This window comes from Ovis canadensis, chromosome 2, assembly GCF_042477335.2.
Source record: "Ovis canadensis isolate MfBH-ARS-UI-01 breed Bighorn chromosome 2, ARS-UI_OviCan_v2, whole genome shotgun sequence".
In the NCBI taxonomy this organism is placed as follows: Eukaryota; Metazoa; Chordata; class Mammalia; order Artiodactyla; family Bovidae; genus Ovis; species Ovis canadensis.
Genome location: NC_091246.1, coordinates 88,010,787 through 88,038,712, shown reverse-complemented (window position 1 = coordinate 88,038,712; position 27,926 = coordinate 88,010,787). Strand labels below are relative to the sequence as shown.

At 42.9% G+C, this 27,926-nt stretch overlaps 1 protein-coding gene across 4 annotated transcripts in view; it reads left to right on the top strand.

Annotated features, from left to right (window-relative positions):
* Window positions 1–27,926, top strand: part of SAXO1 (stabilizer of axonemal microtubules 1) — a 90,668-nt gene that overhangs the window by 4,204 nt on the left and 58,538 nt on the right. For 3 of the 4 annotated variants that reach the window (XR_011254387.1, XR_011254386.1, XM_069576636.1), the window contains exon 2: window positions 24,071–24,250. Coding sequence is in view for 2 of the 4 variants with exons in the window: in XM_069576636.1 (XP_069432737.1) it covers window positions 24,201–24,250 (50 nt within the window). In the remaining 2 variants the exon portion in view is untranslated. Of the gene's footprint in view, window positions 1–7,074; window positions 8,437–24,070; window positions 24,251–27,926 lie in introns of those variants that run through there. The other variant, XM_069576637.1, reaches the window with a different exon arrangement.

The following is a 27,926-nucleotide window of genomic DNA, read 5'->3' as shown; positions in this document are numbered from 1 at the left end:
AAGTTGTCATGTGCCTTTGTATTTGATCACTGTGGTGTGTAGTGTTATGCTAATATCCTGTTCCTCCTCAAAATATCACCCATGAACCCTGGCTTTATGGGTGAGTCCCACCTGCATCCGCCCTTACCATGGATGCTGAATGACAGTGACCTATTTCCACCGTTTCTACATTTATTACTTGGCTTTCTACTGTAAGAGGGCTCCCTTCTCCTCTGTTTATATATGTACAGTATGGACTTATGGTTCTGTTTTAACCAATGGACTATAATCTGTTAAGTAGAATTTTAATCCTCAAATTGTTCCTGATTATTTTCAAGGTGCTCCTATGTCCCCTTCACAGATGCCCATCATCTGTTAAATGTTTCCTTATGTTCGGACACAAGATATTCCAGAATCATCTTGTGTTTTCTCTTCTCTAGCCCTGAAATAAACTTTTCTTCAAAGTGTTCTGATTAATTTTAGTGGAGGATGATATTTGCAAACCAAAATTTGATTATTCACTGTGCTCATAGCTTCTGTATGTACAAACACAGCTATACACATAAATATGACATACTCACAAATACAGAGAAAATAAATATTTTATCCAATTCTTATTTAAAAACCCATCACTTCATGCCAATACTCCTAATTCCAGTCCAACATCTTGGAGGTCTTTCCAGCCTTCTTTCCATGTTGAGAAATCTCCCCTCTTTTATTCACACTGTATTGACTTATTTGCTCAGTGTCACCAGTCTTCCTGACTAATCTGGCTGCCTCTTTTGTCTGCCGCCTCTGTCTCCAACCTCTTACTGCCTGCTTCCTTGACCCTTGGGAGGACATTGCCACCAATGTCTTCATAAGGCATAAAGACTTCTTTTGTCTCCCCACATTTTTGAATCTGAGTGCCAGTGTCAAGAAGTGGAGATAAGTAATGGATATGTGCTTTTAGGTGGGAGATATGTGCCTTCTCTTTTCGCCATCCAACATTGTACGTGGCATAATAGGAGATTTATGGATGCTGTATGAAGGAATAGATAAATGAACCAATGAACAAATGAGAGTAAACAGTTTTCTTCTGCGATTGTTCATTGTTTAACTTGTGAATGTTACGTTAGGATTATCAGGATGAGAATAGGATAGGTAAGACCAAAGCATCTTCTCTAAGAACATTTTTGTGTCTTCACCTTTGCAAGCAGCTTTGGAAGGCTAAGATGGGGGTGAGGGAGGGGGAAAGGGGCAGATGTGGGAACAGCTGCTCAAGGAGCCAGAGAAGCTGAGTGAACTCTGGAGTCAGTTGACAGATGAGGCCACCAGCTTATCTTTGTATCCAGCACAGCTCCAGGGGCCCCTTTAACCAGGAGATATAGTTATGGGAACAAATGCAAGAAACAGTCTATCCCAGAGACACATGTACCCCAATGTTCATCACAGCACTGTTTATAATAGCCAGGACATGGAAACAACCTAGATGTCCATCAGCAGATGAATGGATAAGAAAGCTGTGGTACATATACACAATGGAGTATTACTCAGCCGTTAAAAAGAATTCATTTGAATCAGTTCTGATGAGATGGATGAAACTGGAGCCGATTATACAGAGTGAAGTAAGCCAGAAAGAAAAACACCAATACAGTATACTAACACATATATATGGAATTTAGGAAGATGGCAATGACGACCCTGTATGCAAGACAGGAAAAAAGACACAGATGTGTATAACGGACTTTTGGACTCAGAGGGAGAGGGAGAGGGTGGGATGATTTGGGAGAATGGCATTCTAACATGTATACTATCATGTAAGAATTGAATCGCCAGTCTATGTCTGATGCAGGATACAGCATGCTTGGGGCTGGTGCATGGGGATGACCCAGAGAGATGTTATGGGGAGGGAGGTGGGAGGGGGGTTCATGTTTGGGAACGAATGTAAGAATTAAAGATTTTAAAATTAAAAAAAAAAGTAATAATAAAAAAAATAAAAAAAAAAGAAAAGAAAAAAAAAGAAACAGCCTAAACTTTGGCTGCTTCAGTTTATCTGAGATTCGTGTGTGTATGTGTGATTGTGTGTTAGAGCTAATACAAGGCAGCACCCAGAGTAAATAGTTCCTGCTCATGTGTGTGTTTTCTGAAGTTCTACTGAGCTTGCAGTGTTTTATGTCATTTTTGTCCAACTCTATTGGGATGTGCAGGCTTCCCAGGTAGCTCAGCAATAAAGAATATACCTGCCAAGGTAGGAGACATGGGTTTGATCCCTGGATCGGGAAGATCCCCAAAGGAGGGAATGGCAGTCCACTCCAGTATTCTTGTTTAGAGAATCCCATGGACAGAGGAGCCTTGCAGGCTATAATCCATGGAGGGTAGCAAAGAGACATGACTGAGCATGCATTGGGACATTTGCTAGCCAGTTGCTGGGGTAAAGGTGCTAGTACTTTAGAATCCTCTCTGATAGTCTGCAACTGTAAATAAACGTGCATAATACTAGTTTTGTAAATACTTAAAACTCATTACCATTCCATTGGTTTTCACTAGCCCTTACATGGTACCTGCACGTACTACATGACAATTTGTGAAAATGCCTTATTTTGTTAGAAGCACTTTGACAACAGATTCTGTTGGGTGGCCACTCGAAGTTATCCGTCTCTCTCTTGTTTGTTGCCCACTGCAGCAGTGGTGACTAAAGAAGCCTGACCCTTGACTTCGTGGCTCCCCTTGCCACTGGGTATGGTTTATGACCTGATTCCAGTCACTGAAAGTTTTATAGGAAGTGTCTTGCAGTTGTCCTTTATCTGGTTAGAGAGGGCTGGATTCCTAAGTACCTAGGGCTGCTGACACCGTGTTCTCTCAATGGTCTTTGCCTGCTGGAATGGTCTCTGGCTTTGAGCCTGAAGGAGTCAAGGTTTAGAGTACTGCGTGGGCACCAAGAGAAAAGCGAGGGGAAGAGCATAGGGGAGAGAATGAGGAAAGGGATGGGGTCTCATGGAAACTGGAGGAGGCCTGCCCTTAGCACCTAGGCTTCTTGGAGTTTCAGAGGTGGACACTCAGGTCCACTTCCTCGTTCAGGCCTTTGTGTGCTTTTTTGTGTTGAGCTGGTCCCCTTTGCAGCCCAGGGCCCTCAGCCTAAGGATCTGAGTCTTTTGTAAGCCTTTCCATCTAAGGACTATTGTGAAGTTTGAGATAATACAGAGAGAGAGTTAAGAGCTGCGCCTTGTACATAGTCAGTGCTCTCTCAAGGTTGAATATTCATTATCCTTACCTTTGAGGGTGTACAAATCTACCAGTGGACCGATTTTTTACCTTCATGAAAAGTGGAGTGCTCATGGAGAAGAGGTTTCATCTGGGCTAATGGAAATGTATGGTGTTTATTTTTTCAGTGATTCGAGAAGAGAAAGAGGTGGTCACTTTGTAGAGATGATAGAGAGCCAAGAATTTTATTTTTGTGAATCTCTCTCTCTCTCTCTTTTGGTGAAGGACTGTGTTCTACCAGAAATCAAGAATGGAATTAACACCCATTGCGTGTGTATATCTGCCTCTTCTCTCCTAACACCTCCTCATTCCCTAGGACTTTGCCAGCATCTGGGAGGTCCAGTAAGAAATGCACTTTAAATCCTCTGCATTCTTCCAGAAGCCCAAGGGGTTTAACAAGTTCTGATTTTAGCTAGAACATATAAACCAAAAAAGAAAAAAAAATATAATTTCTGTAACTCGGTTCTTTATGCCAGAAATCTTTTGTGTGTTTGTCAAGTAAAAGTATAATAAAACCTGGATCTTTTGTTATTGGCTATTGGGCAGTTGATATAAAGCAGGATATTTGTTCAGAGATAAGAGTGGGTTCCCTTTAACATTTATAAGGTCATATATTTTTTTGAAGCGGTGGGTTTCACACCATCGGTATAAAGTTAATATCAGTAAACTTGAATTTCCAGAGAGACAAGTATATTGAAAAAGTACTTTTGGAAAGAGGTAATTTAAAAAACTTCCCTTTAAGCAAAACATCTGAGTAGAAGTAGAGAAAAATCATTAGTGAAGTCAGAGACCACTTGGATATGATGAATTATGAACACACAGCACAGTGAAGTAATTTCATTCCAGCTGCTCAGCTGTGGTCATAATTAAACTAGAAATTTGGCCTTCTGCTTTTTTGGGGCAGGGGGGGGGTGTCTTGTAACAGTGACTTCAGTCCCTAAGAATCAAATGCTTGTTGAAAAATATTTATGGTACTCAAAGGAATAAATATAATGCAATGTGGCTATTTTTCTAAAATTATTCCACTCATTGCTTAAATTATTTTTCTTTCACTTTAATGACATTATAGGAGATCTGGCTCAAATTTTGAATAGCTCCTTAGAGGCAGAGGGAAAAAAGCATAGATTAGCACTGGTAAATCTTTTTTGATGGAGGATGTAACAGTTGTTGAAATTTCAGTATCAGTTGAAATTCCAAAGGTTTCCAACACTGAAGCAAGCAGCAGTGGGGTTTGGGGAATGCTCAGTTTATGAGGGTAAAGTCAGTAGCTTATGAATAAGCAGTGGAGAAAATTCTCACTGTTGAAATTGGGCGTTGGCTACTAGATTCAGACCTGCTCTGTCTGCATGTGCTTGGGCACTTGCTGCTGTGAAGGACAAAAGTGCTCTTTTCTGTGGCTGCCAAGGTGGGAAATAGTACTTGGGAGGTGGGCAGTGTGTGTTCAGTGTTCAGCTGTGTCAGACTCTTTGTGACCCCCTGGACTATAGCCCGCCAGGCCTTTCTGTCCATGGGATTTCCTAAACAAGAATACTGGAGTAGGTAGCAGTTTCCTCCTCCAGGGGTTCTTCCCAACCCAAAGATGGAACTCCTATCTCCTGCAGCTCCTGCACTGTCAGGCTCGTTCTTTCTACCACTGAGCCACCCGGGAAGCCCCAGCTGGGCAGGAGGGCCGGTGCTGGCAGGAGGCAGTGGAAGCCACTTCCTCCTCGTTACCCGCAAGATGAGACAGGTTCACATTTAGAGAAGGGAACATTTCCGGTAATCCTGACACAGAAAGACCTTTGATGTTGAAAGTCATGTGGAGGCTGATTCTTCTGCATCGAGTTTTGGAGCCCAAGGCAATAGGACATCAATAAATACAGTAAAGTGCCTGGTAATACCACAGTAATTCACAAGGGCCTTGACAGTTCCCAGGCCTGTTGGTAACTGTTTAGTTCAGTTCAGTTGCTCAGTTGTGTCTGCTCTCTGAGACCCCATAGATTGAAGCATGTCAGGCCTCCCTGTCCATCACCGACTCCCAGAGCCTACTCAATGTCCATCACGTTGGTGATGCCATCCAACCATCTCATCCTTTGCCATCCCCTTCTCCTCCCACCTTCAATCTTTCCCAGCACCAGCGTCTTTTCCAATGAGTTGGTACTTCACATCAGGTGGCCAAAGTATTGGAATTTCAGTCAATCAGTTCAGTTCAGTCACTCAGTCGTGTCTGACTCTTTGTGACCCCATGAACCGCAGCGCCCCAGGCCTCTCTGTCCATCACCAACACCCAGAGTCCACCCAGGCCCATGTCCATTGAGTCAGTGATGCCATCCAACCATCTCATCCTCTGTCGTCCCCTTCTCCTGCCCCTAATCCCTCCCACCATCACGGTCTTTTCAAATGAGTCAGCTCTTCGCATCAGGTGGCCAAAGTATTGGAGTTTCAGCTTCATCAGTCCTTCCAATGAACACCCAGGACTGATCTGATTTATGATAGACTGGTTGGATCTCTTTGCAGTCCAAGGGACTCTCAAGAGCCTTCTCCAATACCACACTTCAAAAGCATCAATTCTTCGGTGCTCAGCTTTCTTTATAGTCCGACTCTCAAGTCCATACATGACCACTGACAAAACCATAGCCTTGACTAGACGGACCTTTGTTGGCAAAGTAATGTCTCTGCTTTTTAATATGCTGTCTAGGTTGGTCATAACTTTCCTTCCAAGGAGTAAGCATTTTTAGATTTCATTGCTGCAATCACCATTTGCAGTGATTTCGGAGCCCAGAAAAATAGTCAGCCACTCTTTCCACTGTTTCCCCATTTTTTTGCCATGAAGTGATGGGATCGGATGCCATGATCTTAGTTTGCTGAATGTTGAGCTTTAAGCCAACTTTTTCACTCTCCTCTTTCATCAAGAGGCTGTTTAGTTCTTCTTCTTTCTGCCATAAGGATGGTGTCATCTGCATATCTGAGGTTATTGATATTTCTCCTGGCAATCTTGATTCCAGCTTGTGCTTCCTCCAGCCCAGCGTTTCTCATGATGTACTCTGCATATAAGTTACATAAGTAGGGTGACAATATACAGCCTTGACGTATTCCTTTTCCTTCAACATCAATCCTTCCAATGAATATTCAGGACTGGTCTCCTTTAGAATGGACTGGTTGGATCTCCTTGCAGTCCAAGAGACTCTCAAGAGTCTTCTCCAACACCACAGTTCAAAAGCATCAATTCTTTGGCACTCAGCTTTCTTTAGAGTCCAACTCTTACATCCATATATGACTACTGGAAAAACCATTGCTTTGACTGGACGGACTTTTGTTGGTAAAGTAATGTGTGTGCTTTTTAATATGCTGTCTAGATTGGTTATAACTTTCCTTCCAAGGAGCAAGTATCTTTTAGTTTCATGGATGTAGGCTTTAATTTCATGCCTGATGAATTTAATTTCATCATCTGCAGTGATTTTGGAGCCCCCAAATTAGTCTTTCACTGTTTCCATTGTTTCCTCATCTATTTGCCATGAAGTGATGGGATAGGATGCCATGATCTTACTTTTCTGTGTGTTGAGCTTTAAGTCAGCTTTTTCACTCTCATCTTTCACTTTCATCAAGAGGCTCTTTAGTTCTTCTTCACTTTCTGCCATAAGGGTGGTGTCATCTGCATATCTGAGGTTATTGATATTTCTCCCAGAAATCTTGATCCCAGCTTGTGCTTCATCCAGCCCGGCATTTCTCATGATGTACTCTGCATAAAAGTTAAATAGATAGGGTGACAATATACAGCCTTGATGTACTCCTTTCCCTATTTGTAACTAATCTGTTGTTCCATATGGTAACTCTGTATAGGGCGTAAAGAGCATGCTTGTTTCCTGGTGACAGGATGTTGGGCTGCTTTTCTGAAGGAGAGGGAGCGAAGCTGTGCCTGAAGACCTGCCCTTCGGCCCTGTGCAAGTTGTTGCCAGTTCACCTGCTGAAACTCAAAGCAGAAATCCTGGGCTGCAGTGGATGTGTGCACAGATGGGTTTGCGAAGGGCCTGCTGAGGCGGATGGCCAGCTTTATTTATAGACCCACCAGAACTCCCAGTTCTTTTCTCCAACTTTAAGTTAAGAGAGGAGGACAAGTCTTGTATGAACTAACAGTGCTTGGGGGTAGTTTGACCTCAAAGGTGACAGCTCAGGGTAATCTTAGCCAGCTCCTGATCCTTCCAGGGGGGCTGTGAAAACAGTACTTGTTTGTTATTTATGCAAAATGAGGGAAGGGGCATGTTTGGCAGGAGAAATTATGCAATAAATTAAAGCATGTTGAGCAGTTGATGTCAGCTGGCTGGTGGAAATTAACATAGTGGGTAACGTCACTGTTGTCCTTTTACCTTAATTAATTATATGAGACATTTAACATGTTGAAACATCAAGCCAAACATCTGGATTTTTATGTGTAGTGGTATTTATCCAGCTATTTATTCTGCCTGCTTTCTGAGGAAGAGCCATGCTCATTGGGTCCTGTTTACACGATCCCTAACTCTGAACTCTTTGATGGTGGTAGAGAAATGTCTGGTATTCTGAGTGATCCACTTGGTTTTTCCTCAGAAAGGAATTTGATATGATGGAGAGAGCATCTTGGGCAGTTAGCAGAACCAGCCCTGGTCCTGCTTTTACCACTGGTTGTTCTGTGAGATTGAAGCACACCTTTAGCACCCTTTTGGCCTTGCTCCTTTATCTGCGAGGATATTTCGAGAGAGGGATCATTTCTGCCCTCCTTAGCTTTTAGGTTTGCAGGAGGAAAGAGATCGAATGGAGAGGCTCTGTAAACTCTCTGTGTTTTACAACTGCTCACCCACCTGCCCAATATTGTTTTAGGAAGCATGTAGGTGTTCTGGGCATAGCTTAGCTGGTTATATAATAGTGAACACGATACCCTCCCTGTCCCCACACCAAGAAGCCTAGTCTGGGCAAAAACAAGCATTAAAAAAATATCATTGATTAAATGCTGTGATAGGAATAATTATGCAGTGCTCTGGCGGCAATGCAATCTTGGGTTAGGGGTGAGGGTTAGGGGTGAGGTGGTGGGTCAGAGACAGTCATTGTTTTAAAATAGGGATTAAAGAGCTTTTTTTTTTTTTTTTTTTTGCAATGCCTGGATGAGTGCCTTGGGAAGATTTGTTGAGCACAGCTGTCGGATCTTATTCGAAATGCACGGGATGCTCACTTGATTTTTTGAGAAGAGAATGAAACTCTGGTTAGGTATGTGTGCTCATTGCTTTTTGGCTGGAGGACACTAAAAGACCGTGTGGGAACAAACCTGGTGCAGCTGACACAAACTTCAGAGTGTGAAAAGGCCATGTGGGAACAAGCCCGGTGCAGCTGACACAAACTTCAGAGTGTGAGAAGGGAAACTGCCTTTGGTTGCTGGCTCTGCACTTATCATCAGCCTAAATCAAGATCCTGTTTTGTCCCAGGTGGTTGGACTAAAGCCGTGTTGGCCTCGGGGGAACTCTTGCTGAAGCAGATACACACTTGTTTCATGCAGGCCCTCTTAGGGATGTGTTCTAATATTTCTTTAATTAGAAAAAAAATTATAACTGCAAAAAAGAGAAGAGTGATGAGCCCGTCCCTGTCAATAATTATCTCCAAAGCATCAATAATTGTCAAGGTTTTGTCATGTTTGGTTCATCCATCAACTCCAGGCGTCTTGTCATTTTACCCCTGTGGACTTCACTATGCTTCTCTAAGTTTGTGGACACTTTTTTTAAGTTACCATAATGCCATGATTGCATCTGAAAGCAGAGGATTTTTAGGAACTTTTTCACTTTCCACCATTTTTTGATAAAAAATTTTGAGCGTATGACAAAGTTGAGAATTTAATATGCACGTCTATATATCTGCTGCCTAGGTGCTCTCATCCACATTGACACATCTCTCCATCTGGTCTTCCTGTTACCCCTCTGACCATCTATCCCTCCATCTTTTTTATGTATTTCAAAGTAACTCACAGACATCAGTAAACCTCTCCCCTAAATAGTTAAGGATTCATATCACAGTTCAATATTGATTAACTTTTTCTTTTGAGGTAAATTTATAATGAGATGCACACATCTTGAGATGTTGGCTTAATTTTGACAAATTCGTGTGTCTGTGTAACTCCAGGGCTTCCCTGGTGTGGCCTCAGATGGTAAAGAATCTGCCTGCAATGCAAGAGACCTGGGTTCAATCCCTGGGTCAGAAAGATCCCCTGGAGAAGGGAATGGACAACCCACTCCAGTATTCCTGCCTGGAGAATTCCGTGGACAGAGGAGCCTGGTGGGTTCAATCACTAAAAAATTGTAGAACCATACTTGCACCCTGGCAAATTCCTGACTCTCCTCCCCAGTCATTCCCTTCTTTCTCTCTGCTTGTGGTAACCACTGAATGGATTTTTTTTTTCCTACTAAAGGTTAGTTCCTTATGTTCCAGAATTTCATATACATGGAATCATGAAGTATGTACTCCTGACTTTGTTTGCTCAGCAAAAGTGTTCATGGGCTTCATCCATGTTATGTGACTGCTACTCTGTGGTTGCAAGTAGTTTATCTTTTTATTGCTGAGTAGTATTCCATTAAATGATGATACCAAGACATCTATTCTCTCACTGATGGACACCTGTGATGTTTCTACTTTTTTGTTTATATGAATTAGCGCCTATGAAGATTCTTGTCCAACTGTTTTTTTTTTTTTTTGGTGAATGAATGGCTTTTATTTCTTTGGATAAATTCCTAGGAATGAAATTGCTGGACTAGTAGGTAGATCAGCATGTAGAAACTGCCATAGCTTTTGTCAAATTGGTTTGGACTTTTTTACAGTCTTACCAACAGTGAATGACAGTGCTAGTTATTCCAACAACCAACAGCAGGTTTTGTTAGTCTTTTTAATTTCAGCTGATCTGGTGTGTGTAGAGTGGTATTTCTTGTAATGCTAAATCGCTTCAGTCGTATCTGACTGTTTGCAACCCTATGCACTGTAGCTTGCTGGGCTCCTCTGTCCACAGGATCCTCTAGGCAAGAATACTGGAGTGGGTTGCCATGCCCTCCTCCATGATGTTAAGCAGATTTGTATATGTTTATTGACCGTTTGTATCTGTTCAGACTTTTTTCTGTTATTTTTGTGACTTTCTTGTTGAGTTATTGGGTTATCTATCTTTATATACCCTGGCTACCAGTCCTTTGCTAGGTATCTGTTTTGCAAGTATTATTTACAAATGTGTGGCTTGCTTATTTTCATAGTAGTATCTTTTGATGAGCAGAAGCTTTTGACTTTGTCTAAATAACTCAACCAATTCCTTCCTTTAGGGTTATTATTTCTTATTAATTCAGAAATCTGCCTTCTACTCTTCAAAAGGTATTTGTCTGTGTTTTCCTCTAAGAACTTTATAATTCTAGCTTTCACATTAAGGTTTGTTGTGATCCATCTTAAATTATGTATATATGTGACTTGAGATTGGGTTCAAGAATTTGTTTTTTAAAATCAATATCTAGGCTTTGTTTACCTAGGAAGTGCCATGGAACATGGCTAAACTGCTAAAATATGAGTCTAAGCTGCTTTTTTTTTTTTTAAACAGTTGTAAATGGTCTGCTGGGTCAGACCACAATGGATACAGCTTAGCCACATGGAGTGCTTGTGCCTGTTCTTCTTGAGTGCCCACCATATGCTGGGCACTGAGGCAGTGATAGCCAAGACTCACCTTTCAGGGTGTCGAACCGAGCAGGATACTGCCAGCATGCGATGCGTGAATGGGGGGAGGAGCAGAGTGAACATGATCTGATCAGGGATCTGGGAAGTCCTCCTGGCAGGAGAGGTTTTTGAGCTGAAATCTGAAGGACATGAAGGGGGTTAGGTGGGAGTAGGGTCTTGGCAGTGTTGCCAGAGCTGATGGGGAGGAGATGTGCCAAGTTAGAACAGCTCAGGTGGCATCTGCCTTCCCCTGGAGGGTTGGTTGTTAAAGAAATGGAAAGAGAAGGTGCCTTGGTGACTGGCATGCTTATTTCTGCATGTCTTTTCAAGACTCTGCTGCTGCTAAGTTGCCTCAGTCGTGTCCAACTCTGTGCGACCCCACAGACGGCAGCCCACCAGACTCCGCTGTCCCTGGGATCCTGCAGGCAAGAACACTGGAATGGGTTGCCATTTCCTTTTCCAATGCGTGAAAGTGAAAAGTGAAAGTGAAGTCACTCAGTCATGTCAGACTCTTCGCAACCCCATGGACTGCAGCCTACTAGGCTCCTCCGTCCGTGGGATTTTCCAGGCAAGAGTACTGGAGTGGGGTGCCATTGCCTTCTCCAGTTGTTGGGGCCATTGCTGCAATGACTGCCCTACATCTCTTGTGGATACCTTAACCAGTTGTGCCTCCTCCTCCTTTTTTTTTTTTTTTTGGCTAATTTTATTAAAAAATTATTTTTAATTGGAGGATAATTGCTTTACAGTGCTGTGTTGGTTTCTGCCATACAGCAAGAATCAGCCATAGGTATGCATATGTTTTCTCTCTTGAACCTCCCTTCTACCTGCCACCCCTCTAGGTTGTCACAGAGCACTGGGTTAGAGCTCCCTGTGTTACACAGCAAATTCCCATTAGCTATCTGTTTTATTTATGGTAATGTATATATTTCAGTGCTACTCTCAATTTATCCCATCCTCTCCTCCCCCTTCTGAGTCTTAAGTCTGTTCTCTATGTATGAGTCTCTATTTCTGCCTTGTGAATAGGTTCATGAGTACCATTTTCCTAGATTCCATATATATGCATTAAAATACAATACTTGTTTTTCTCTTTCTGACTTACTTCACTCTATATAACAGGCTCTAGGTTCCAGCTGCACCTCATTGAAGAGATTTCCTCAATTCACCTAACTTTTTTTTTCCACAAAAGAAACTCTTCTTTCTTCCATCTGCCAAGGAGGAATGGGCAAGGAGAGCCTCTGGGATCCCCTTCATGGCTCCGAATGTATTCTCTGTCACTCTCTCCAGGCTCTTGATTTCCCCATGGACCACAGGTTCTTGCTGACTGCCTTCCTGCCCACTCAGCCTGGTGGCTGCACATCCCAGCAGAGCTCCTCTTGTTGGTGCCTGCCACCCCACAAACCCTCTGCCTCTCACTCTGCTGAAGCAGAGTATCTTCTCCCAGAGCTTCTGAGCCTCGCTACACCATGTCCTGGTTGGGCCCTTCTCCCTTGGTGTCGCTAGTCCTTGGAATCAAGTTGGCCTTCTTTCTGGTTGCTGCTTTAGCACCCTCCTTAGGCTGCCCTATGGATGCTTTGAGCCTTCTGCCTCCTCTGTTTGCTTTGTCTTGATGCCTTTGCGCCTTGCATCAAGGCCTCCAGACTGGTGCTGCTCAGATTCACATCTCTCCTTTCAAATTGTCCCTTGCCTTGAACCCCACCCACCTCCCCACTGGGCGCCCTCCCCAACCTTAATCGTATCTGCCACAATCATATCTCTCCCTGCCATGCTGCCCCGCCCCCCAACTTAATCATATTTCCTTCATTATATCCAGGCTCTGGCTTCTTCAATTGTTTTTGCTCATCAAAGAATCCCTGACTGATACTGTTTCTCTACCTGCAGAGAAGACCTGCTTTCACTTCTGTTACCCAGTACCCCATGATGATAATCACAGCCTACAATTCTTGTGCCTGTCTTGAGTAATTTCTAGAGCTCCTAATGGACTTTTTTGTTGGTTTTGTCACCAGATTTTTCAATATGGCCTCCCTGCCCTCCTCCGCTTTGTCAGCAGCATCCATTCCTGGGTTGCTGCCCAGCTGCTCTGCTAAAGCTGCTTTCTAGTCACCATATGAAATTTTTCTATGGTATTTAACTGCTAAAGATTTTAAATCCTTTATTTGGCCTGTCCCTGAATTGTCTTCTCTTTGTCAGTATTTTCCTCTGAGCTTTGCTTTGCATCCTAAATTTGGTGTTCTTCAAAACGTTGGCCTTGTTTTCAGTCCTCTTTTCTCGTCTTGGCAACTGCTTTCATATTTGTATGCTTTGTCATTTCTAGATGTCTTCCAAAGTTTGATTCCCGTATGTCACCATTTTCAACAGTTGGGGGACATTTCCACCAGAATTCTTTCCCTCTCTTTCCTCCTTTTTCATTGATAGGTTCATTCATACATTTACCCCCTACCCCCACTTCCCTAACCCAGCAACCTTGACAGACACGGCTGCATGGCAAGATGGGTATTCTCACTCACTTGGTTGAGATGTGTAGCTTTTTAGTGTGGCTCCTAGGGAGTCACTGCTAGTTGGTGCATCAGTTGTATCTATTCATCGAATTTGTACCAGATGGCCCTGCTTTCTCTTACCAAGAATCTGGTCCCCTGAAGGATTCAGTTCAGTCACTCAGTCGTGTCCGACTCTTTGCAACCCCATGGACTGCAGCATGCCAGGCCTCCCTGTCCATCACCAACTCTCGGAGTTTACTCAAACTCATGTCCATTGAGTCAGTGATGTCCTCCAACCATCTCATCCTCTGTTGTCCCCTTCTCCTCCTGCCTTCAATCTTTCCCAGCATCATACTCTTCAAATGAGTCAGTTCTTCATATCAGGTGGCCAAAGTATTGGAGTTTTAGCTTCAACATCAGTCCTTCCAATGAATATTCAGGACTAATTTCTTTTTGGATGGACTGGTTGGATCTCCTTGCAGTCCAAGGGACTCTCAAGAGTCTTCTCTAACACCACAGTTCAAAAGCGTCAGTTCTTCGGCGCTCAGCTTTCTTTATAGTCCAACTCTCACATCCATACATGACTACTGGAAAAACCATAGCTTTGACTAGATGGACCTTTGTTGGCAAAGTAATGTGTCTGCTTTTTAATATGCTATCTAGGTTGGTCATAACTTTTCTTCCAAGGAGTAAGTGTCTCTTAATTTCATGGCTGCAGTCACCATCTGCAGTGATTTTGCAGACCCCCAAAATAAAGTCTGCCACTGTTTCCATTGTTTCCTCATCTATTTGCCATGAACTGATGGAACCAGATGCCGTGATCTTAGTTTTCTGAATGTTGAGCTTTAAGCCAACTTTTTCCCTCTCCTCTTTCACTTTCATCAAGAAGCTCTTAGTTCTTCTTCACTTTCTGCCATAAGGGTGGTGTCATCTGCATATCTGAGGTTATTGATATTTCTCCTGGCAATCTTGATTCCAGCTTGTGTTTCTTCCAGCCCAGCCTTTCTCATGATGTACTCTGCATATAAGTTAAATAAGCAGGATGACAGTATACAGCCTTGACGTACTCCTTTTCCTATTTGGAACCAGTCTGTTGTTCCATGTCCAGTTCCAACTGTTGCTTCCTGACCTGCATACTGATTTCTCAAGAGGCAGGTCAGGTGGTCTGTTATTCCCATCTCTCAGAATTTTCCAGTTTGTAGTGATCCACAGTCAGTGGCTTTGGCATAGTCAATACAGTAGAAATAGATGTTTCTTTTGCTTTTTTGATGATCTAGCAGATGTTGGCAATTTGATTTCTGGTTCCTCTGCCTTTTCTAAAACCAGCTTGAACATCTGGAAGTTCACAGTTCATGTACTGCTGAAGCCTGGCTTGGAGAATTTTGAGCTTTACTTTACTAGCATGTGAGATGAGTGCAATTGTGCGGTAGTTTGAACATTATTTGGCATTGCCTTTCTTAGGGATTGGAATGAAATCTGACCTTTTCCAGTCCTCTGGCCACAGCTGAGTTTTCCAAATTTGCTGACATACTGAGTGCAGCACTTTCACAGCATCATCTTCCAGGATTTGAAATAGTGCAACTGGAATTCCATCGTCTCCACTATCTTAGTTTGTAGTGATACTTCCTAAGGCCCACTTGACTTCATGTTCCAGGATGTCTGGCTCTAGGTGAGTGTTCATACCATCATGGGTCGTGAAGATCTTTTTTGTACAGTTCTTCTGTGTATTCTTGCCACCTCTTCTTAATATCTTCTGCTTCTGTTAGGTCCATGGAGAAGGAAATGGCAACCCACTCCCGTGTTCTTGCCTGGAGAATCCCAGGGACGGGAGAGCCTGGTGGGCTGCTGTCTATGGGGTCACACAGAGTTGGACATGACTGAAGCGTCTTAGCAGCAGCAGCTGTTAGGTCCATACCATTTCTGTCCTTTATCGAGCCCATCTTTGCATGAAATTTTGTCTTGGTATTAGTCATTACCAAAGGTTTACTTTATAATCACTGTTCAATTCCCTAACACCACAGGCAGGATAAAGGCATGAGTAATTCAGATTTCTCCCACCACTGTGTTTCTCTAAAGATCTGCGTAGAAGAGGAAATGTGAGTCATCTTAAGATTGGTATGAAATATATGTATCTTCAACAGTGGTCTTATTTTTCAGTTCATAAAAGCATTTTCATTTCTCCCTTTGCCTCTGGGTATGTTATAGATATGAGAGAACAAATTTTAGAAAATATTTTAAAAGTTTATAAACAACTGCAAGTAGATACAGATGCACTTTGGTAAAAGCACTGGCTTTGTCCATGCTTGGAGGCTAACTGGGTTGGCTTTGTGAACTGTCCAGGAGAAGACCATTCAAAGATGTAGGTCCTCCTCTGAGAGGACCTGCCTCTAGGGTCTCAGAGTTCTTGTTAACTCTAGATACCTTGTTGTTGTTCAGTCGCTAACAACTGTTGTTGTTTGTCACCCTATGGACTGTAGCACGCCAGGCTTCCCTGTCCTTCACCATCTCCTGGAGTATGCTCTACCTTGGAATCATTCTAAACCATCGGTATAGAATGAGGACTTTTTGACTTGAGATTTGGTGATGGTTGGCACCTTCCCTTCTCCTAAAACAAGAACGCATCTTCTGCTTGAAACATTTCCTCCCTTGCACAGCAGCTGTGACAGGTCACAGGCTCCCAACTACTGGGCAAAGAGGAAAATGTGCTGCAAATCCTCTAAGAGCTGCATTTTGAGTTTTAAATCAGGTTGTAAATGGAAGTGATGTGGGAGTTGATATGTGACCTAGAGCGGATATTGCTGCTGACTGGCTGTGTGACCTTGGGCAGAAGCTTGGTATGTCTTATTCTCAGTGGCCACATCTGACTGATGAAGCCAAAGGGGTTGGCTGATCTCAAGCATCCTTCTAGACCCAGTGTTCTGTGTTCTTTGTTTTCCTGGTTGTTACTATGAGACTGTTTTTTAGACAGTAAAAAAAAAAGTTCTGTGGAGAGATCAGAGTCTTAAAAAGCACTTGGAATTGCATCTATTTTTGGTTTGTATTTGAAAGGTTTTGGGATCGTCAGGAAAGGGGAGTGCATTCTTTCTTGGAAGGCTGAGGGTAGCTAAGACAACAGGGAAGGGCAGAGCAGTCAGGAAACAGAGGTGTCTGGTATAGGCTGGCATCCCACTAAGCCACACAGTAGATATGACTGTGGTTAAGAGTACAGGCTTTGGAATCAGGCAAAAGGCCTGAGGTTCTAGTCCTGACTTTGTTACCTTCTGGCTATGTGACCTTGAGTGAGATAAACCTCAATTTTCATGTTTGTAAAATGGGGAAAATAAGAGAGCTTCCATTATGGCACTGCTGTGAGGGTTAGACAGGATGAGACGTAGAACTCTTAGCCCATGTGATGTGTAATAATTGCTCAATTAACATAATCACAGAGTGCTTGCCTTAGGCTGGGCTAGACATTTTCTTTCCAGTTATCTGCTTTAATCCACACAATCACACTAAGTAGAAGTTGTTATCCTCATACCGTAGGGGAGGAAATCAAAGTTCAGAAGAGTTAAGTAATTTTCTCAACATTATACAAGCAGTCAGTGGCAGAGCTAGGACTGGAAAACAGTCTTCCTTCTTCCAAAGTCCCTTTCTGCCATGCTGTCTGCACCGTGGAGTAGAGAGTCCTCCTCACTGCCCACAGGGTTTAGCAAGAGATTCTAAAAGACCACAGTAGAGGCCAGATGAGTCACTGGTACCCACCAAATGCTGTCCTGCTTACAAACAGATTGGGTTCTAAAGAACTATTAGAAGTTCATTTGTTTGAAAAATCTAAAGTTACAGCAGCTACGATTCATGACGCCTCTTTTTCTTTATTCAAACTTGAAACTTTTTATTTTGTACTGAGGTATAGCCGATTAACAATATTGTGAGTTACAGGTGGACAACGAAGGGACTCAGCCATGCATATACATGTATCCATTCTCCCCCCAACGCCCCTCCCATCCAGGCTGTGACATGACATTGAGTAGAGTCCCCTGTGCCATGCAGTAGGTTCTTGCCGGTTATCCACTTTGAATATCATGCTGCCTCTTGGTGGCAAGAAGAATTACCATACATTCTCCCTGATGAACAGCTTTGTTTGCAACCATGAAAATTCTTAACGTCAAAATTTTTAAGTAGAGAAGCATGGAAGGCAGAGCAGACAGTAACGGGGTCCTCAAAGAGGTAGAGACACAACGCCAGGCACAGAGATAGAAAGTGATGGCCTGCAGCAGAGTGCAGCGGGATCATCGGTAGCTCCCTGTGGTGGCGGCAGCGGTGGTGATGATGGTGGTAGAAGTGGCATTCATGATTGGCCCTGAAGGAAGGGGAACATTTTGAAAAAGTGGAGGTGGCAGGAAAGAGGTTAGCTTAGGGTGCCTAAAACTGGAGATAGCTCTGTGGAGTGAGGAGATAATGAAAAAATCTGCCTATTAATTTTTCATGTCTTTTAATATATGCCTTGATTCTGTTACATGAAGGCAGACCAGAGAGTCTAAGAGGCAAATACCCTATTTGTCAACAAAAGTATTTCTAGGCATTTGTCAGGAGAGCTTCCAGCACCCAAGTGCTTGCAGTTCTTTTGTCTGTACCTTCAGATACTAGACCTGCCCTTCTCAGCAGGGAAGCCACCACCACATGTGGCTTGAGCCCTGGAAATGTGGTGGTCCTGATATGTGCTGACAATGTGACACACACATTAGATTTTGAGAATGTAGTAAGGAAGTTCAGTTCAGTTCAGTCACTCAATCATGTCCAACTCTTTGTGACCTCATGAACTGCAGCACACCAGGCCTCCCTGTCCATCACCAACTCCCAGAGCTTGCTCAAACTCATGTCCATTGAGTCAGTGATGCCATCCAACCATCTCATCTTCTGTCGTCCCCTTCTCCTCCCACCTTCAATTTTTCCCAGCATCAGGGTCTTTTCTAGTGAGTCAGTTCTTTGCATCAGGTGGCCAAAGTATTGGAGTTTCAGCTTCAACATCAGTCCTTCCAATGAATATTCAAAGGACTGATTTCCTTTTGGATGGACTGGTTGGATCTCCTTGCAGTCCAAGGGACTCTGTCTTCTCCAACACTGCAGTTCAAAAGCATCATTTCTTTGGCACTCAGCTTTCTTTATAGTCCAACCCTCACATCCATACATGACTACTGGAAAAACCATAGCCTTGACTAGACGGACCTTTGTTGGCAAAGTAATGTCTTTGCTTTTTAATATGTTGTCTAGTTTCTCTCTCTGGCTAGGTTGCATGGTTCTCTGAGTTTCAGATTTTTCATCTGCATAGGGAGGATGTTGGATCAGATGTTTTCCATTTAAAAATTTAAAAATTCTATAATTCTAATTTGGAATCAACTGTTAACAACTTTTTTTTCTGGGTTCTCTTGAAAGGTCTCTATTGTCCCTTTACCAATGCAGAAAATATTAGGATTATTTCCTTTTATTGCTGGTCCTTTAGTAATTCTTGGAGTGGAAAAACTTCCGAGTTCTGATAGATTAAGGAGACCTTTCTCTCTCTTTTCTTGGTCTGCTGGCCTATCTAGGCTTGTTTGAATGTTCTCCTGAGCTGGGCGACTGAGGTAATTGGTCCAGGTATCAGAGAGCTAGAACGAAGAGCTGTGTTTCTTTGGTTCATGATTGTTAAGACCACTTTCAAATAAACCATGCATTGTGATCCCACACTCTGTTTTTAGACACTAGGTCCATAAAAACAGAATCTGCTCTGCCTTTTCCCTTTTGGCTCTACTAATAATACTAGCACAAATCAGTCATGTCTTTGTCCATATCTTTCTCCAGTAGTTTATCCTCCTATACATTGTCCATCCAGCTCCTAAAATATCTGAAATATCAGGCTAGCTAGTTTCCAGAACACACAAGTGTAAGACTTGGTTTTTATCCCTGAGGAACTCCTGATAAAGACCAATAAGGTGAAGACACAGTACTTGGGGTCTTGAGAGGGACTTTCAGTTTGGAGTGGGTACAGATAAGGAAAGAAGGTCGCTGCATGAGCACACTCAGGTGATGAAACATTGAGTTTCTGAGAGTCTTTGATATTTCAAAGTGAAACAAGGTCTTAGTTAACTAAAGAAAGTGAAAGTGAAGTCGCTCAGTCGTATCTGACTCTTTGCGACCCCATGAACTGTAGCCTACCACGCTCCTCTGTCCATGGGATTTTCCAGGCAAGACTACTGGAGTGGGGTGCCATTGCCTTTTCCAAAGGATCTTCCCGACCCAGGGATTGAACCCTGGTCTCCTACATTGTAGGCAGACACTTTATCGTCTGAGCCACCAGGAAAGTCTTAGTTAACCTAGCAACATCTCAAATAAAATCTTCCCTGTAAATATATAAAGTCCATTTAATGGAACATCAATGCCTGGAGGCAAGTGTATTACTATACTGAAATCCTCTCTCATGATGCCAGTTATAATGTATTTTTTGCCATTGAATTTATTTTTCTGTAGTAATGAACCTTTATAACATGTTACAATTTGAAAAAATAACAATATGGAAAGGAGGTTATATAAAAGCAAAGTTTTACTGGTTTAAAAAGCAAGCGCACTAGAGAGGGAAAATTCTTTTAAGTCTGGAGTTAACTTAGATTCAGGCACTTGCAATAAAGTAACCCTTAATAAAATCTTGATTTTTCTCTCCAAAGTGTGGGTGAATAAAATATATCTGCAGAGATATTTTTGGGTAGCCAACACTTCTTGGCTTTTGATTTGAGGTTTGTAGGAATCCCAAAATGATAGGGTACTAATTGGCTTAAGCTGAAATTTCAGATAATTGGACTGATTTTGAGCCTAGTAATGCTAACAATATCTAACATATACTGTGGGAAATTGTATTTCATAGTAAACAAAACAAAATAGAGCACTCATTTCTGTGCCTATACTTAAGAGATACTTGCAGATTCTTTACTATCTGAGCTATCAGGGAAGCCCTATTAAATATATATAAAATATAAATATGCATCTTCATATGTTAAATACCAGTAATATACATTTTTTTTTAATGAACATTTTTAAAAGAGTAAACTTTTGGGACTTCCCAGGTGGTGCAGTGGGTAAGAATCTGTCTGCTAATGCAGTAGACACAAGTCTGAACCCTGATTTTGGGAGGATTCCACGTGCTGCAGAGCAGCTAAGCCCATGTACCACAACTACTGAGTCTGTGAGTTGCAGCTACTGATGCCTGCATGCCTAAAGCTTGTGCTCCACAAGAAGAGTAGCCACAGCAATGAGAAGCCCTCAAACTACAGTGAAGAATAACCCTGCTCTCTGCAGCTAGAAAAAGCCAGTACAAAGCAACAAGGACCCAGTGCAGCCAAATAATTAATTAAAAAAGAGAAACTTTTGAATGTATTTAACACTGAAATTCAGATATTCATACTATCAGTTCAGTTCAGTCACTCAGTTGTGTCTGACTCTTTGTGACCCCATGGACTGGAGCACGCCAGGCTTTCCTGTCCATTACCAGCTCCCAGAGTTTACTCAGACTCCTGTCTGTTGAGTTGGTGATGCCATCCACCAAACCATCTCATACTCTGTCATCCCCTCCTCCTGCCTTCAATCTTTGCCAGCATCACGGTCTCTTCCAATGAGTCAGTTCTTCACATCAGGTAGCCAAAGTATTGGAGTTTCAGCTTCAGCATCAGTCCTTCCAATGAATATTCAGGACTGATTTTCTTTAGGATGGACTGGTTTGATTTCCTTGCAGTTCAAGGGACTCTCAAGAGTCTCCTCTAACACCGCAGTTGAAAAGCATCAATTCTTCAACACTCAGCTTTCTTTATAGTCCAACTCTCACATCCATACACGACTGCTGGAAAAGTCATAGCTTTGACTATACAGACTTTTGTCAGCAAAGTAATGTTTCTGCTTTTTAATATGCTGTCTAGGTTGGTCATAGTTTTTCTTCCAGGAACTAGCATCTTTTAGAACCAATAGTACTCTTACAACAGAAGTGAAAAAGTAAATATGGTAAGTTTGTACCCTCTTAAGTTACCCTTAGTAATATATTGATTTTTTCCCCACAGAGTGTGGGTAAATAAAATATATCTGCAGAAATATTTTTGAGTAACCAGCACTTCTTGGCTTTTGATTTGAGGTTTGAGGGAATCCTAATCTGATAGACAAATCTACATGTGAAATGAAAATAGGGCTATTTCTAGGGATACTTGTCCATGTGCAGTTCTAGCCATATAAACAATACAGGTGTTGATCATTTTCCCTGGGGGTTGGAGGTTGAAGAGAGGCACACAGTAGCTATAGTGATGGCAGCAATGTTTATGTAGAGGGTTGCACTTATTAACAACAGGAGCAGCACGCTAACTGTTGCCTTGAAACCAGCTTTTGGCTGAAGCAGTAATGAGTTCTCTGTTTGTCTGTTTCTTTTTTCTCTGATGTGATGCCCCAGAGTACTATGTATTTTAGTTTCTGTAATTAGAATTCAGTTCAGTTCAGTCGTTCAATTGTGTCTGACTCTTTGCCACCCCATGGACTGCAGCATGCCAGGCTTCCCTGTCCATCACCAGTTCCTGGAGTTTACTCAACTCACGTCCATTGAGTCAGTGATGCCATCCAACCATCTCGTCCTCTGTCGTCTCCTTCTCCTCCTACCCTCAGTCTTTCCCAGCATCAGGGTCTTTTCCAATGAATCAGCTCTTCACATGAGGTGGCCAAAGTACTGGAGTTTCAGCTTCATCATCAGTCCTTCCAATGAACACCCAGGACCGATCTCCTTTAGGATGGATTGGTTGGATCTCCTTGCAGTCCACGGGACTCTCAAGAGTCTTCTCCAACACCACAGTTCAAAAGCATCAATTCTTCAGCACTCAGCTTTCTTTATAGTCCAGCTCTCACGTGCATACATGACTATGGGAAGAACTAGAGCTTTGACTAGACAGACCTTTGTTGGCAAAGTAATGTCTCTGCTTTTTAATATGCTGTCTAGGTTGGTCATAACTTTTCTTCCAAGAAGTAAGCGTCTTTTAATTTCATGGCTGCAGGCACCATCTGCAGTGATTTTGGAGCCCCCAAAATAGTCTGTCACTGTTTGCACTGTTTCCCCACCTTTTTGCCATGAAGTGATAGGACCAGATGCCATGATCTTAGAATTGGTTTAGTATAAAAAAGTTATTAAAAAAATTTGATGTCATTTCTGGATATACATTCTGGATGTCATTTCTGATCTCTGAGTTTGGAGATCACTAATATGGAGCTTTGTTGATGTATTGGTGTCTGATGATAGAGATACCCAGCTGGTTTGTAAGGATTGTGTGTGGGTGTACAAATAATTGATATACTACTTAGCTTTGACAGCTCAAATAGCTGCCCTTTATTCACCTGTAAGTAGAATAATATGATTGTTTCTTAAGGTGCTTATGGTAATAGAATAACTCACTATAAACTGTAAATGGAAATAATAATAAATGGAAAAACTCACTATACACTATAAATTCAAATTATTATCTATTAGTCATCAACCTGGATAATGAGGGATAACGTTTATTTAATAATTCATTCATATGTCCAATATTTGTGTTTAAAATTTGTTGTTTTTGGCTGTGCTGGGTCTTTTTGCTGTGTGGGCTTTTCTCTGGTTGGGGAGAGCGAGGCCTACTCTCTAGTTGCGGCACGTGGGCTGCTCCTGGGCTCCAGAGCATAGGCCCAGTTGTTGTGGCGCATGGCCTTAGTTGCTCCACAGCATGTGGGATCTTCCCGGACCAGGGATCGAACCTATGTCTCCTGCATTGGCAGGCGATTCTTTACCACTGAGCCACCAGGGAAGCCCAAGTATTTGCTTAATAAATGTTATTTTGAGTGCCTGCTATATGGCAGGCAGGATATGAGGGGTGCTAGAGATGTAGCAGTGAACAAGACAGAACATGGTGCTGAGCTTGATAGATAATAAACTCATCAACAGAAGTGCAAGTTACAGATAGTAGTAAGTGATGGGAAAGTCATACACGTGATGAGAGAAACTCTGTGAGTGATGGGAGGGGCGGATGGGGTGTCTTTTAGGTTAAGATGATCAGCGAAGTCTAAGGAGGCAACAACCGAAATTAGACCTGAAAGAAGAAAGGAACCAGACTTTCAATGCAAAAATGTTTTCACGTAGTCAGTGGTATATGCTCAGAACTGAGGTGGTTCTGCTCTGTGTGATGCCACTTGTGTATGAGGGTGATATTCTCAATTGACCCAGGAACCAATGAGGAAAGATAGTAAACCTGGCCCTTGAGCATAGCCTTGGAGCCCCCTGTTAGGTCAGATGTTAAGCCTTTAATTGCTGGGTGGCTGGGAGGTGAAGTGGGGTCTTGGGAGGGACTGGGTTGGCACTCAGATGCCTCGGGGGCCACAACCATTTCCCTATAGTATGTGAGTATTTCAGTATTTAAATGAGAAGCATGATGCATGTGAGGGCTGGTCATCAGCTATGCTTTGTAACTTTATGATCCAAGGAATTTTGACAATTAACTAATTGCAGTTACAGATCATTTAAAAAATTCTGGCCACTTCATATAGTTGAGTAGAGAAAAAGAAGGGTTAAACTCCTGCTTTCAATGTTGGCCGTCATGATTCTATACTCTGGGTCACATTTTGAGTAGGTAGCAGCCTGAATGTATTCTTCGCAAGAAGGTAACCAGCCTCACGTTCCATTTTTCTTTTTTAACTAGGCGGCATCATTGTCCACACCTCCCTACCAAGATTTATGACAAAACAGAGAAACCATGTCTTCTCTCCGAATATACCGAGAACTACCCTGTCTATCACTCTTACCTGCCCAGAGAGTCCTTCAAGCCCAAGATGGATTACCAGAGAGCGTGCACGCCGATGGAAGGCCTGACCACATCGAGGTGAGGGCATGGTGTGAATGTATGAGTGCAGAGCACTGATGGAGTAACGTACATTAACCTAATGTTCAATATTACATTAATGTGCACTGCCAATACATGCTATTAACGCCTTAATGTTAATTTACTCAGAATCTCTGAAAGAGAATCCTGCATTTATTAGCCAGTTTAGTTTTCCCCATCACTCTTTTAGTGAGCAAGGATTCTTGCTTGGGGCTGGGGCAGGGGTGGGGCCATGGGGCAGGAATTGCAAATTGACCTACATGGAAAGGCTTAAAGTATTAAAGGGAAGTAATAACTTGAAAGGCGGTGAGGGCTGCTGCAGAAAAAGGAGTTTTGGGCTTTTGCACATAAGCTCTAGTTCAGCTTGGGTGGTGGTAGTGATGTTGGTAGTGGTGAAAGAGAACTTGAGCGTTTTTGAAGTTATGCTATAGATTTTGAATTGAGGTCCCCTTGACCATACATCAAGAATATAAACAAAGAATATTTCCTTTTTAATTACTCTTGACTTAGAAACTCTGATTCTTGAGGTCCAGCTCTGTACAGAGACTGAGCCCCGTGGCTCAACGTATCAGGGCCGCAGGGTTATCTGTATTGAGGGGGTGGGGACACATGGTCAATCTCAGGATTGTTCTACACATTGCGTTGCAAGGCTCTCACAGAATCAGGCTGTTGACAACTCATTGAGTGACATCTGACCTGTGACTGATGACCCAGAGGAGTACCAACACCTTGGAGTTACTTGGGCAGTGTTTCAGGTTATATAGCTTAGTCCCCAGCTAAGACCTGAGAGCTGGATGCCTTCTCTGCCTCTGATGATCCTCATCCCTGAGGGGCAGCATTGCTGTGCAGTGGAGATGAACTAGTCCTGGTATGATGCCCACATATTACAGGTTTTCAAGATCTGGTAAATGCATGCTGCCCCCACTTTTGCCTTGCAATTTTGTGCTTTTTTGATAAAGGTCCCAGATGGCCCAGACTAAGCAGAACACCATTCCTTCTGCCTCCAGGTTTCCTCCAGGATAGGCCTGGAAACATCCTCTGTTGAGAACGTGGGTTGGAGGCATGTACTATATGCTGCTTATCTTGTATATCCAAAGAAGTCCATGTCTGGGTGATGGGGTAGAAAAGACCCACCAGGCAAGGTCAAAGCCAAGTGATCCCTGGACTTAGTGGGAACTGGTGGACAGAGGCAGTTTGAGAATGGGAGGGAGTCAAGGGTCTGATTCTTGAATCAGGCCACCTTTATGCTGAGTAGTTGTATTAACTGATTTGATTTAAGCACAGGGTTTCTGGGTCCTGATTCATGAAAAAAAAATGTAATCTATGCCACCTGCTTACTAAACAACAAAAACCTTAAGGTTTGGGCTTCATTTTGCCCATAAAACAACATCCTTTGTTTCTAAGAATCTAAAGACCTCAACAAGAGAGAGAAGTGGAACATTCTCAAATGTTGCTTTTCATTTTGAAAAACCTACGGTTGATACTCATGAAAAGAACTAGGCTTGTGTATAACAGACATGTAGTTGGTAGGAAAAGATAAGAGCAGTATGGAGAAATGGCTTGTGAATATCACATTTGGTTTTAAGATGCTAGTCTTCACTTCTCTTTATACCCAAGTATAAAGAGTGCCTCGTGGAATGTAGAGTGCAGAGTGGCTTCAGATATTGTCCTGGAAATATTTGAATCCTTGGAGGGCTGGATGTTGAAGGATGCTTTCTGTTTGCTACCCACAAGCTCAGGAGAATGAGGACAAACCTTTTCTCTGGAGCAGTAGTCCTGCCCCATGCCTGAGCTGTGAGCCCCCAGTGGAACCCTACATTCCCTCTCTCCTCCCCATCATGCCCCCCTCCCCCATATGCTCTCCTTCTTTGCAAAACAAAAACTAGCCCTTTGACCTGTTCTAAATTATCCTTGCCTGTGTCACTTACAACAATAAACATATCACCCAGAAATCCTCTCTGTCCCTGCCAAGGCCAGAATAATAAAATCATTCATGTGAAGATGTGGCCAAAGCGGAGGAATGCAGGTAGTAAAAGAATTTCCAAAACAACTTATTAATGATCATAAAGACCTTAAAAACAAGAAGTGGCAGGATCATGGTTAACCATGGGAAGGAAAAAGGACGGAAATACCTCTCTCCTCTCCTTTATTTTCTTCCCCAGAAAGAGGACTAAGGTGGAGATGAGCAGAAGGCATCTCTTCTCTCTCTTGTCCCTCAGTTTCATCATTTCTCAGTCCCATGCCTGCCCTGATGGGCACATTTTTATAGAATGAAAAACACAAACAAAACAACCATGCCACTATCAGGATGCCTTTTTTTTTTTTTTTAGCTTTGGTGGGATTTTACTGACATAAATCAATAAAAATCAAGATTTTACTAACCATCTTTTCTGAACCTTGTAAACTCAGCAGAGACTCTGGTCCATATCTCTGAATACATAACACTATTCCCCGCAGGGAAATGTGGAGATGTTGTCACCTAGGTGCTCCACCGGAGGTTGGCGAGGAAGGGGTAGGTCAGCCTTGTGTCTGCACACCTCTGCGTCTGTGAAGGTTGCCATCCTTCTGCTCTTGGACTCTGGTGGTCAGAATGTCCGGCCCACTTTGCTATGTAAAGGCAGACCTGGCTTAGTTTCTGAAGTTGGACCTGGGACTGCTTGACATGCCACCTGCTGCATGACAAAGTCATATGGCCCGAGGCTTGGCTGGGTCTGGTGATGAAGCCCAGACACAAAAAACACCTGGTTTCTAGAACAGTTATCATCCCAGCATGAGGCATGATTGCAGCTGCACACCACTCTTACTGACTGTAAATCTTGGGGATTTACAGCAGGTGCCATGAGGCGAATATTCGTTTTTGCTTTTCAGCCCTTCTTGATATTGAGTAGTTTGTTGCAGCCCTTTGGTAATTCTCTCACAGAGGATCTGCCTTTAGTCTGGATAGACCTGAGATCAATTTATGAACAAAGGTTTGTACTTCAAGCGTTGTTTCCTCTTAAGCATGTCACCACGTTAGACACTTGGGCCGCACTTTTGGACATTGTTTTGTTAGCTAAGGGAGATCCCTGGAGACGAGCAAAGTGAATAGCCTCAGAAGAAAGAGGTGGGTCTTCAAGGTGGTATTAGACCTTTATTCTAAATGGAGTGGGGTTGTGGGTAGGGGGAGATAGAGGTGCAAGGGGGTGGGTGAAATTGGGTTCACATGATGAATTTGGCTGCAGGGAAAAGGGTAGGAAGTGGTACGGATTCCTTTGTTTACTGACAAGACTCCTTAGCAAGTGGAAGAGTAAAGAGAAAGAGCTAAAAGGGAAAGATCTTATGTTTACTTATTTTTGATAGCACTGGGTCTTTGTTGCTGTGTGCAGGCTTTCTCTAGTTGCAAAGACCGGGGGCTACTCTCTAGCTGTGGTGCATGGGTTCTCATTGTGGTGGCTTCTCTTGCTGTGGACGCAGGCTCTAGGCCCATAGGCTCAGTGGTTGTGGCACCTGGGCCTAGTTGTTCCACAGCATGTGGAATCTTCCTGGACCAGGGATCTAACCCATGTCCACTGCACTAGCAGGTAGATTCTTATCCATTGTGCCATCAGGGAAGTCCGGGGCAGGGCTTTTGGAATCTGTTCCAAAAAGCCAGGAGAGAAGCAGTAAAGTTGGTAGTAGGCTTGTGTCTTTTCCTACC